This window comes from Oncorhynchus nerka, linkage group LG12 (genome assembly GCF_034236695.1).
Source record: "Oncorhynchus nerka isolate Pitt River linkage group LG12, Oner_Uvic_2.0, whole genome shotgun sequence".
Classification (NCBI taxonomy): Eukaryota; Metazoa; Chordata; class Actinopteri; order Salmoniformes; family Salmonidae; genus Oncorhynchus; species Oncorhynchus nerka.
Window position 1 is genome coordinate 31,980,324 of NC_088407.1, and position 13,303 is coordinate 31,993,626.

The following is a 13,303-nucleotide window of genomic DNA, read 5'->3' on the forward strand; positions in this document are numbered from 1 at the left end:
AAAACAAGATGTCTTGATTGTGTTTGTCTTCACACCCCAGAGTTAATACTTGGTGAGAGAGAGCACCTTTGGCAGCCATTACAGCTGTGAATACTTTTTAATAAGATTCTACCTACATTTTATAACTTAGGGAAGCATATACAGTGGGGCAAAAAATGATTTAGTCAGCCACCAATTGTGCAAGTTCTCCCACTTAAAAAGATGAGAGAGGCCTGTAATTTTCACCATAGGACTTAAACTATGACAGACAAAATGAGAGAGAAAAAAATCCAGAAAATCACATTTTTATTGAATTTATTTGCAAATTATGGTGGAAAATAAGTATTTGGTCACCTACAAACAAGCAAGATTTCTGGCTCTCACAGACCTGTAACTTCTGCTTTAAGAGGCTCCTCTGTCCTCCACTCATTACCTGTATTAATGGCACCTGTTTGAACTTGTTAGCAGTATAAAAGACACCTGTCCACAACCTCAAACAGTCACACTCCAAACTCCACTGTGGCCAAGACCAAAGAGCTGTCAAAGGACACCAGAAACAAAATTGTAGACCTGCACCAGGCTGGGAAGACTGAATCTGCAATAGGTAAGCAGCTTGGTTTGAATAAATCAACTGTGGGAGCAATTATTAGGAAATGGAAGACATACAAGACCACTGATAATCTCCCTCGATCTGGGGCTCCACGCGAGATCTCACCCCGTGGGGTCAAAATGATCACAAGAACGGTGAGCAAAAATACCAGAACCACACAGGGGGACCTAGTGAATGACCTGCAGAGAGCTGGGACCAAAGTAACAAAGCCTACCATCAGTAACACATTACGCCGCCAGGGACTCAAATCCTGCAGTGCCAGACGTGTCCTCCAGCTTAAGCCAGTACATGTCCAGGCCCGTCTGAAGTTTGCTAGAGAACATTTGGATGATCCAGAAGAAGATTGGGAGAATGTCATATGGTCAGATGAAACCAAAATATAACTTTTTGGTAAAAACTCAACTCGTCGTGTTTGGAGGACAAAGAATGCTGAGTTGCATCCAAAGAACACCATACCTACTGTGAAGCATGGGGGTGGAAACATCATGCTTTAGGGCTGTTTTTCTGCAAAGGGATCAGGACGACTAATGCGTGTAAAGGAAAGAATTAATGGGGCCATGTATCGTGAGATTTTGAGTGAAAACCTCCTTACATCAGCAAGGGCATTGAAGATGAAACGTGGCTGGGTCTTTCAGCATGACAATGATCCCAAACACACCGCCCGGGCAACGAAGGAGTGGCTTCGTAAGAAGCATTTCAAGGTCCCGGAGTGGCCTAGCCACTCTCCAGATCTCAACCCCATAGAAACTCTTTGGAGGGAGTTGAAAGTCTGTGTTGCCCAGCAACAGCCCCAAAACATCACTGCTCTAGAGGAGATCTGCATGGAGGAATGGGCCAAAATACCAGAAACAGTGTGTGAAAACCTTAGACTTACAGAAAGCGTTTGACCTCTGTCATTGCCGACAAAGGGAATATAACAAAGTATTGAGATAAACTTTTGTTATTGACCAAATACTTATTTTCCACCATAATTTGCAAATAAATTCATTAAAAATCCTACAATGTGATTTTCTGGATGTTTTTTCTCATTTTTTCTGTCATAGTTGAAGTGTACATATGATGAAAATTACAGGCCTCATCTTTTTAAGTGGGAGAACTTGCACAATTGGTGGCTGACTAAATACTTTTTTGCCCCACTGTATCCATTATTTTAGTCAAAATTGCTCAAGCGCAAACTTCGGTTGGGAATCATTGATGGACAGCAATTTTCAAACCGTGTCTCTGATTTTTAAGCAGATTTAAGTCAGGACTGAGAATGGACACTCTATATCTCTTGGAAAGCCATTCTGGTGTGTCTTTGTCTTTACAATTTGTGTAATCGCTCTGCTGAAAAATACAACTCTATCCCAACTTTTTACTTGGGCTTTGCTCTTTTCAAATTTCTTTTGATCCTGACAAACTCCCCATCCCTGCTGTTGACAAGCATACCCATAACATGATGCTGCCACCTCAATACTTGACAATAGAGAGGGTTTCACTCTGTGTTGTATTGGATTTGACCAAAACCTGTAGTTTTTCATTTAGGCCAAATGTTTTATTAATTTGCTGTGTTGACTTGCAGTATTACTTAACGGCCTTGTTGTAAACAGAATGGATGATTTGGAGTGGATTGTTTGACACTGGCTTCCTTCTTTTCACTTTGTCACACAGGCCAGTAATGTGGAGTGAATGCAATGTTGTTGATCCTCTGTATTTTCAAGTATTGTGGTGGCAGCAGCATGTTATGGGTATGCTTGTCAACAGCAGGGACTGGGTGTTTGTCAGGATCAAAATAAATATAAAAGGAGAAAAGCCCTGGTAAAAAGTTAAAGGAAAACCTGCCGTGGTCTTCTGAAAACATATCCATTGGAAAACGTTGAGGTGTTCCTGAATGATCCAGTCTTAGTCCTGACTTGAAAATCAGAGACAAGGTTTGAATATTGCTGTCCAGCAATGATTCCTAAACGGATTTACTGAGTTTGAGCAATTTTGTCAAAAGCAATGGACATATGTTCCCCTAAGAGTTGTGCAAGTTTGGTAGAATCTTATTCAAAATTATTCACAGTTGTAATGAAAAAAAATACATATTTGAGGTTGTGTAGATCAGTAGAAACAGTGTGTACACTTTCACTATCAACTGTACCTTTCTGTTTTAATATATAGGCAGAATAATCTCCTGATGTGTAGCGTCTCATTTTCAAGAAGATCACGATAAAAGTATGAACTTTCAAAATGAACTGTAAACATATTATTTGACATTTCTCTGTTTGATTGCACCCAGGGTTTAGTTCCTGTAGGTACTCACATGTTTGTGTTAGAGAACTGGTTGTTCCTGTCTTGCTGAAGTAACTCCGTCCTCCCCTCCTTCCCTCTCTCTCTCTTTACACTGCAGTAGTTTACTGAGAGCGCTCAGGGAAGAGCTTCATGTTTCACGAGCCTCCACAAAAGGTCCACCCCGGAAGAAAAAAGGCCAAAAACAAAGGCAATCATGAAATCCCCTTTACTTGAGGCCCGAGAAACCTAATAAGAGCGAATCGCCATCTATTTAGTTTCTTCAAATCACTGACAGCAGGCTTTGATAAAAAAAGAATGGAAAATATGTACGATACGAGAACCGCCAAAACCCTACAGACTGTAGCTCCTCTATTGAAGCCAGATGTTGACTTTAACTGGCCAATTTTGATAAATGGCATAATGATTACTATTATACATCGGCGTAATTTTCTATCAGTCCGGCACATTGTTGTTCTTCTTTTATAGACCAAATGAACTCAGCTCGGTGCTCAAGGCCAGGTGCTAGTTTCACCTTGATCAGAACCATGGCATGTGTGTCTCCACAGCGTCCTGTCCTAGAGCAAATGCGGCGGCAGCCATTTTTGTTTTTGCAGTGGCTTATCTTGTGGGCACAGCGATGGGGGTTTTGATGGCAGATGATATTGTAGAGCATAGCAATGGGGTTTTGGTTGGCTTTAATAGGAGTATTTGCCTGCTTTGTGCCTTATGCAATGTCCAGAATTCTATTAGGTCTGTGTGAAGGGCTTAGGAGTTCAATGTTTCATAGTCATGACCAGTGTTGGGGGTAATGCGTTACAGTAAATATATTACTTTTTGCTGTAACAAATAATATAACAGAGTACTGTTTCAGTTTGAGAAATAATATTACAGTTACTGATCAAATATAGGTCGTACTGTAGTTACTTTGTTACTTTTGTTATCATTCCCTTCCTATTACAGTTATTGATCCAAATACATATTTGTGATGATTATTATTCCCTGTTGGTGCAATATTGAAAATCCCCCCGCCCCAGATTCTAATTGTTTTCGTCCTAAGTCTGACGTCCTCTCGCCAAGGGAGATGAAAAATTGTGTCTGAAACGTTTTCTCCGCTTGGAAGTACTCCCATTACTTTGATTGGTTAAGAAAGACAAATTGAAATATAACTGTTAAACGTCTACTGTGCCCAGGTGAGAAACACCTCCCCACTGCTAGAAACACAACTTCCAATCTCTTGAAGCACCTGCAAAAGTAACACGCCAAGACAAAACTCGTATCGATAGACCCCTTGATCACTGCTGCTGAAGATAACTGTAGGCCTGCCTCATCCAAACAACCAAGGCTGTAACCCAGGGAAAGCTGAACAAGCTTGTAGCTGGGTGTATAGTAGATTTTGTGTCTGTCATTATTAGGTTACTTGTGTTGGTGTATAGGCCTACATAACATTGACATTGTTCTGAGTGAGGACACGCAGCATTTTGGGTGTAACGTAAAAGTTATATAACGATTAGTGTAACTAATTACTTTCCCCAGGGAGTAATAAGTCAAGTAATTTGTTATTGTTGAAAGAAGTAACAAGTAATATTACTTTTTTTGAGTAACGACTGGTCGTGTCATAGTGACCCACATGGGGAAATACATCCCTTGCTCCTCTGTCTGCAGTCAGCTCCCAACTCAACATATATCAGAATATTCCAAGTTAAAAGGCCCAATGTGTAGACACCCACAAAGAAACCAATTAGCTTGAAATATAACCACATAACTTCTCCATACCAATCTTCCCCCTTTCCTTGCTCTCAATCGGTTTGATAAAATAAAAATGCCTGCAACCCTTTTGAATGCAGTGATGAAGTCCGTTGATGCTCTAGGCATGTTATCTCGTTCATTGTGATTGACGTCTCAACCACAGAACAGTTCATACATTTTGAGTTTTGTCATTTAGCCAAGTGAGTGTCTCCAATAGTTGACTTAAAACAAAGTAACTATTCCAAAATGAAAAGGTACAGTTGTATGGAAGTATGTAGTCCTGAGATGTTTAACTGACACAGAGAAGACATGATACCACAGACATTTTTGTAGCATAGCTCATTTTATTGTTTAAACAGTTTTGCATAGGAAATATATCCGCTTCCAGTAATTGACTGCAGTAAAAACAGCTGCTAGCAGTATAGGCTGGATATTACAGTAACAATCACAAAAAATGTTGAGCCTTATTTACATTGATTTTAATCTTGTGGCAATTTTAGCCCCTGCACCAAATGTAACCATCTCAAAGGCATTGCCTACTGCTTTAATGTTCTAAAATCAATAAAAAAGGGATATCAAGGCCTTCGCTATACAGTTCACAACGGATACCTGTGGTTCCTAAACTGTAAAATAACAAGATATAAACAAAAAGATTTCAAAAGTTCTCTAAAACATACATTCAATACATACATAGACCTTTTGCACACACCTGCAGTGTTACTACAATTCACTACTGGAGACTGTTACATTATTTCGTTGGTGTTGTTGTTGTTGTTGTCTTTTTTAATTCACCTTGAAGTGATTCGCCATCGTAATAATGTGTGCGCAGAGGGAGTAAAAGTGCCACAAGACCCATAAGAAGTCAACCCTGCGGAGAAGTTTGCAAGCATTCGTTTCTAAATGACATTAGTTTACATAATGTAGCAATTGACAATCCAAATAAATACACTGTCCAAATGACATGTACACATAGTTTTCCCCCCCTCAAAGAGCAAGCATGAGACGTGTGCACCCAGTTGACCAAGACCTTCAAATGAATGAAGCACAAAAAAAAAACGCTCTTGTGAAGCCACATCTCAAACCAAAACAACAAAAGATTTGGGAGAACACGCCAAGGCGCCCCAAACATACCTCTTCATTTTAAATTGTTGAACTTTTTCAGATTTCAGATTTATTAACAATGGACACTCCACTGACACGGTGAGCTTGAACAGGCACTGAATTAATAATATATTTTGTTTGGTGATTAATAATACATAAAATGCTGGTTTTTATGTTTCCTGCTTACAACAACAACCTGATGTTAATAATCAATACATGGAACACGTCTATTGCTTGCGTAAAAACACACCTCCTGAAAGCGTTTTCGGCCATCCATCTGTCCTCTTAGACCCTAGAGCACTAAACATTCAGTAACTAGAACTACACAGATATTGCATGATTGCCACTGGTCCTCCTTGCATAAGGTACTAACTGAACGGTTGACCATGGATAGCTTTCAACAATCATAACTGAATATTACTCATCTCTACCAAGCCTTTCTTATCTGTAGGCCTACATGTCATTCTGTGAAAATGGTTTCACCTGTGTACATACTGTCCAGAGATGATCAAATTAAAGTAGCCCTTTGAAAATAAATATTACCTTAAAAAATGTGTGCAACAAAAAAAACTGCCAATACCTGTACATCTATGAAAGATATACCATGAGTGAAACACTGATATAAAAGGTCTGGAGAATCTAAGGGCAATTTCTATACGAGTACTTGAAGGGCTTGAATCAAATGTAGGTTAAATTATGGAAAGTGCAAAAATGTGTGATGCCTGGGGGCCACAAAGGACTTACATCAACCAATCCTCACAGCGGAATTACTTGCTTGATGTTCCATACACATGCCTGTTCCAAAACCCTAATAGACATATCAAAACATTGTCAAATGCTAGTGCCAAACTTCTCACGGATTGTTGCATCATCCTGTAATTACGATTTTTCTGAGCGAAACGCTATACGGCACATTTCTAAAGGAGGACTTACGTACGATTGACACAACACACTTTAGCACAGTAGAACAACCTATGATGTCACTTAAGACGTTACCCTGGTATTCACTGGTGGTAGGCTCAAATCAGGTGACTTTATTGTAAAGTGACATGAATAGATATCCCCTACCGTTAAACATAGAACCCCAATCAAACCTCTATTTCTCTCGCTCTCCGACATGGATTCAAAACCACATAATCACATCACACTCTGTACTATGGCCACACTAACAAAAACAAGAATTTAAAATATTACTGAAATGTTTCCAAAATGGAAAGTTTATAAGCACTAAACACAATTTTAAAAAACATATTTTTTTTTACATTTTAGGGTTCTGTATAGGATACTTCCCCTAAATACAGGAATATGGAAAATTGATAAAATACTTTTATTTTCGATTATTTGGGGAAAGCTGGAGAGTTGTAACTCAAGTCCTGCCTCCACAACCAATTTATTGTTTTTTTCTTTTTTTCATAAAATGGAATTGACTCATATTCCCCAAGATGTTTGAAAACATTTACAAACAAGGGCGTCAAAGAAAAAATCTTGAAAAAGACTACAGTGTACAAACTCCTGCCTATAAGGCAGGCTTCTCAATAGAAATACCCTCATCTTCGCTCATTGTGTAGTTTCACCCTCTCTATCCCTCATACATTCTCTCTTACAAGCACACACATACACATACTCACACATTCTCAAAACACACATTACCCACAAACGGACCCCAAAGGACTACTGCTATCGACGCCACCACAGTATTCACCTTTATATACACACAGTCTTCTACCCAAATTTTCAACACCGCATCTGACACGTTTCTATCACACTTGACTCAGGGAAAATGTCCTTCAGTGGGGTCTCCAGTGGCCAGGGGCTGCAAAGCACTTACGTTTTCACTCAAAAAAAGGCAGAACAGTGCACATAGAACGGGGGGGTGGCTTTTGTTTTTGTCATGGTTTTTTTCTTTCTTCACAAAATCAGAATAAGTGTCTTGGGTGAAGGAGGAGAGAATAAGCTTGACTTGAGTTTAATACGTTTTATATACTTTCTGGCAGGTAACAAAACAGGAAACAAAACATCAATGTGGATAGTGTCTATTTGAGTTCTAAAAGTCGTTTATCATAATACAAAGTGGGAGAGTAATCATTGGAATTCTTAATGCCCCGTAACGTCTGAGATTTTGATTTTGTTTCTTATATGTATGACTTTTTATCTTTTATTATTATTTATTATATTATTTATTATGAACAAGTTATATATTTGACACAACACACTTGGGGAAGACGATTAACCAATGCCTATGTGCTATGCAAGGGCTCCATTTTTGTTCTTCTTCTTCTTCTGGCCCTACAGAGTACAAGGAAAATAGTAGATATCCTTCCTCTGTAGTCCATAGCTTATTACATGATAAAATACAAGGCTCCCTATAGCGATAAAATAACTCCCCCCAAATGGGTAGAGTTATCCCTGGGATTTATACAGATCTAGTGCATAAATTTGACCACTTCCTGTATTCTGATTTGACCGGTCTCACAAGCGTTTGTCGGTTTGTTGATTGTAGCACATGTGTAACAGGTAACTTTATATATAGTTTAAGGCATCTACTTGGGAATTGCACACAGCGACTGATAGAATGGCACAGATGATTGTTAAGGGTTAATGCTAATATAGCTTCCTGCGTACAAGCGGTATGAGCAAAGTGTTGGCTTTTCACAAGTACGCGGTATGATTTCAGTTTGAAATTGCGGGCCTGATTAAGGTTAATGTGAATATTGTGATTTTTTTGTGTGAAATGATTGTCACACTCAAGTCAAGCCGTCTCTCCTGTGAGAACGAGCTTAGTCAATCTCACATGCTAGCACCCCAGATGGGAAGTTGAAAGAAAAAGAGTACATTTTGTCACAGTAGACAGATCAGTGACTTTGCAGCCATATGAGACCAACCGGGTGCATTCTTTACAGACAAACTGTAAGGTTTGAGAAAATACCCCCTCCCTCCCTCCCCCACCAAAAATTCAAAACACACTGAAACACGTCTCTCCATCTCTCAGTACACTAAAAAAGACCTTGTCATACACTGCATCGAAAGCAGTCCCCACTTTGGTCAATTAAAAAAGGAAAACAACAACAACAGCAACAACAACAACAACTATATCAACAAAATAGATGCATTACAATAGTCTCCAAACTAGCCTCTAATAGTTGACGTATCTATAAGCACTACCTACATAGGCAAAAGTTGGTATTGCATAATTTTCATACATCTGAATTCCTCCCTCCCCGATAGTAACTGGAAGATGAAAAACAAAAAAACGAAATGACAAAAACAATAACAAAAATGAAAGGTTATTAAAAAACCACCGAAAATACTGAAAAATAATGATGGTTGATTATAAACTTTAAAACGGCGACGATACACAGCCTTGATATGCAACGTAACTGTGAGATAAAGTAGTAAATGAAAAAAGTTACAAATCAACAATGTCACAATTGTCATTCAGAGTACAAAACAATTATCTTATCATAAAAATGTTAATTTCTTTTCTATAATGGTAATAAATGCAGCAATAAAACAAGTGTAGTGATGTCTCTATGTTCAAAAGGCAAGGCACGTAATGTGGACTAGTATGTCATCGTGCAAATTAAGAGTATTGGAGAGATTTGTCATAGAAATATATCTGGACTTGGAGAGAGGCCAAGGCAATAGACCTGCCGTGCACAATTCTAGATTTCAGGGACTGACACCACTGTATCTGGGATGTGAGTGTTCAAGAAGCAAAATGTGCAACCCTCTGCAACCTTGAAGGTTCAGGGTTGCACAAAAGTGTAGATTTTTTTGTGACATACACATACATTTTTATGAATGACTTTAACAGCCTGCATTCTTCTTCTTTTTTTCCCTCGTCAAGTCATATTATAAACACAAGCTTCATAAGCTGATGGCCAAATGCATATGTTCTTGATTTCAGATGCCATTTTATACACTACGTGTGTTTCAATAAAAAACGATTTTTAAATGTCTTTTTTTTCTCTCACAATAAATAAAAAGCTCCCCATGAGACTGAGTAGGGCTTAATAGAAGTGCTGTCTTGTTCATATTCAGTTCTGCACAGGTAGCTTAATGCGCACCTTCAAACACATCACTGCATTTCAGGCTTAGTATTCTTTACTTTCCATATTTAGATACACAGAAATGCGACTGAAATCAAATCAAATGTTTGTTTTTTTTAAACCTTTTTACGTTTATGTATTTAAAACAACAAAGTTTCATATTTACCCTCCCTTCCTTTAGAGTCTTAGGGCTGACAGACATAGCTTCCCTTCAAAAATTCAATTGCACTTGCCTCTTTCGAGATTTTTAGATAATTTTTTGTCTTTTTTTAAAATCCTTTTCTAAAGGAGATACGAATTCTTAAAAAACGGGTCAAATCTCTAACCTAAAAATATAGTGTCTTTCTCTTCTTTTTTACCATAGTAAGAGTTCACAACTCTAAGGAGTATAACTAACTTTTAAGTGGATAGCAGTACAGAATCAACAGGATAACGAGTTTCAGACAAAATAAAAATTGTATCACAGTAAATTGAAAACAAAGAAGAAGAAAAAACACTGAATTCACAATTTGTTCCTATGGTTACATAGTCAATAGTTTGACATGGGAGCCTCTTCTGCAGAAGGGGTAAAGGTCAGAGTTGAATAACTTACAGTCGGGTAATCTACTACCAGCCAGCCTTTGTGTGTTTCAGATCACTTCCCCTGTTTGTAAACCAAGGTTAAAAACTCCCAACAACAGAATGAAGAAGAAGACCACCACCGTCAGACTAAGAGTTGTCATGCTAAATATTAAGGCATCTAAATGTTTTTGTACAGAATACGTCACAGCATTTTGAATGGAAAGGCTCTTCTCACACAATGACTGACTGGCATGGCATAGGGTTAAGCTAGAGCGGACCGGATCAGATTCACTCCAAACCAACTCTTCTTGGCCAATGTCCCGATGGGAGGAGGGGTTTGGGGAGGAAAGGGTGGAGGGCAGGAGGGGGGACAAAGGACAAACGCAATTGTTTTAAGTGCTGCTTGCTGATTATTTCCCCCGTTGCCGACACTTCTCCCCCCGACGGGTCTTCAGTTCTCTGCCTCTGTGTGGAGGAGGGGGGGCTCACCAATGATGTTTATGCTGTAGTTCTGGTGGACATTTGTTGGCAGAATCGGAGTCCCGTTCGTGACTTGGAATGGAACTAAGCTCGCCCAGGTACCAGGACTGTGGAAACACAACAGAGAGAGAAGGAGAGAACAGAAGCGGGTTTTGAGTCGCCTGCATTGAGCATCGGAAGCTTTTGAAAGCATGAGTAGAGATAAGACAACAGCACCAATCAGATGCTCTACACGCACAATGATGAAGTGCTCTGCAGCAAGTCATTACATTTGTAACACATCACTATTAAATGAACCGTTACACTTTAGAGGGATAGTCAGCTGAAGGGGGGAACAAAAGTGTTTATTCATAGTGTTAAAAACCATATTCAACGACACAATTATTTTGTTAGGCAGAACACAATTCTGAGTAATTGGCATAATGTGCTGTTAACATCCGTCATTATTCTGTACCGCCAATCACATTTCTACGAATCAGATTCTATGGCAATGTTTAATGAATATCCCCTAAAACTATTTCAACAAAATGTTCATGCAGACCATTTGACAACGGCATGTCCCAAGTCCACTATAGACTCATCCCTCTCACCCAATCACTTCCCACCGGGCACAGACATCGATTCAACGTCGATTCCACGTTGGTTCAAAGTGATTCCCTTGAAATGACGTGGAAACGACGTTGATTCAACCAGTGTGTGCCCAGTGCGTTTGCTTTACCCAGGAGGAATGATGTAAAGGCCTTATGTCTAGTCTAATCAGTCTATGGTTTGAGGGGGACACAGTCAGACAAAGCGCTTCCGGTGTTTTCCACCGATTCCTCTGAGAAGGATGTCAAGCGAGGATCACACCTAATTCCATATCAACAGACCCTTTCCATGTTGATCAATGGTGCTACAGAAGGGGGGGTGGGGGTCTTTACAAATCCGCCCAATCCCTATTCAACGCACACTAATGCAACACAACACAGCGATTGTTCGCAGGAGGCGCAAACCGAAAACGCGGTCTGCCTGCGAAACAAACAGTGTGTTGTTCTCAAGGGGCTCAATGATACGTACATGTTGAATAATTAATCAATTACCCCCACCGCTCCCACTACATCTGCAATACCTGTCTTGCACAATTGCTACATTATAGGCCAACACTATATACAGAGCCTAGTACACAGACTCTAGACAGGAGGAGGATATAGCGTTTTTGGGGTGCAAAGAATGAGGGATATGTTTGAAAGGTAATGTAGGTTAACCAAGTCCCTCCACTGTTTCCATGCAGATGTAAGACTTCCTCGATAAAGAAAACAAGTAGATTATTGTCGTCAGTGGGATAGGAAGACAAGCTAACGGGGGGGAAGAGGAGAGGAGTGGGGACCCCCCCGAGACTGCCCCATCTGACACGACTGTCTGTCTCCGTCCATGAATGGTGTCCAATGATCTGGTCTGCATTTCATACAAGACACTTCTCCGAGTGGTTCAGCCTCGACTAAAACCAATGGGAACCACATATTCAACACATGTTTCTAAGGAGATCAGACTCAGAAAATAAAACAAGAAAGGAAAGAGTGAAGGAGAGGAGGGAAGGAGAGAGAAAGAGACTAAGAATGAAAGAAAGAAAGAGTGCGAGAGAAACAGAACATTTGACAACTACATTTTTAAGTGGAAAATGTTAGAAGCCAGATCCAGTCGTATAAAGGGTTAAAACACCAGACGGGCTATTTGGGCAGGGCTTTTTTCTCCTCCTCCTTACTCCCTTCTCTTTGGACCCCTTCCCTTCATCATTCTCACTCTTAATTTCTCTCGCTCGCTCTCTTTGCTTCTAACTCTTGCTCTCTCCCTCGCTCTCTTTGCCTCTAACTCTCGCTCTCTCTCTCTTTGTCTCCAACTCTCGCTCTCTCGCTCGCTCTCTTTGCCTCCAACTCTCGCTCTCTCTCTTTGCCTCCAACTCTCGCTCTCTCTCTTTGCCTCCAACTCTCGCTCTCTCTCTTTGCCTCCAACTCTCGCTCTCTCTCTTTGCCTCCAACTCTCGCTCTCTCTCTTTGCCTCCAACTCTCGCTCTCTCTTTGCCTCCAACTCTCGCTCTCTCTCTTTGCCTCCAACTCTCGCTCTCTCTCTTTGCCTCCAACTCTCGCTCTCTCTCTTTGCCTCCAACTCTCGCTCTCTCTCTTTGCCTCCAACACTCGCTCTCTCTCTTTGCCTCCAACTCTCGCTCTCTCGCTCACTCTCTTTGCCTCCAACTCTCGCTCTCTCTCCCTCCCTCTCTTTGTCTCTCCATCTCTTTGCCTCTAACTCCCTCTCTTTGCCTCTCCCTCTTTGCCTCCAACTCTCTCTCCATCTCTTTGCCTCCAACTCTCGCTCTCTCTCTCTCTTTGCCTCTAACTCTCCCTCTCTTTGCCTCCAACTCTCTCTCCATCTCTTTATCTCTAACTCCCTCTCTTTGCCTCTAACTCTATCTCTCACTCTCTTTGCCTCCAACTCTCGCCCTCTTTGCCTCCAACTCTCTCTCCCCCTCTTTGCCTCCAACTCTCTCTCC

At 40.4% G+C, this 13,303-nt stretch overlaps 1 protein-coding gene across 6 annotated transcripts in view; it reads right to left on the bottom strand.

Moving 5' to 3' along the window:
* Positions 1-4,910: 4,910 nt before the first annotated feature.
* LOC115138107 (nuclear factor 1 B-type-like) overlaps positions 4,911-13,303 on the bottom strand; it is a 102,640-nt gene continuing 94,247 nt past the window's right edge. For all 6 annotated transcript variants that reach the window (XM_065025498.1, XM_065025500.1, XM_065025496.1 and 3 more), the window contains one exon: positions 4,911-10,886. In XM_065025498.1, coding sequence (XP_064881570.1) covers positions 10,751-10,886 — 136 coding nt within the window. In that variant the 3' untranslated portion in view covers positions 4,911-10,750. The remainder of the gene's footprint in view (positions 10,887-13,303) is intronic.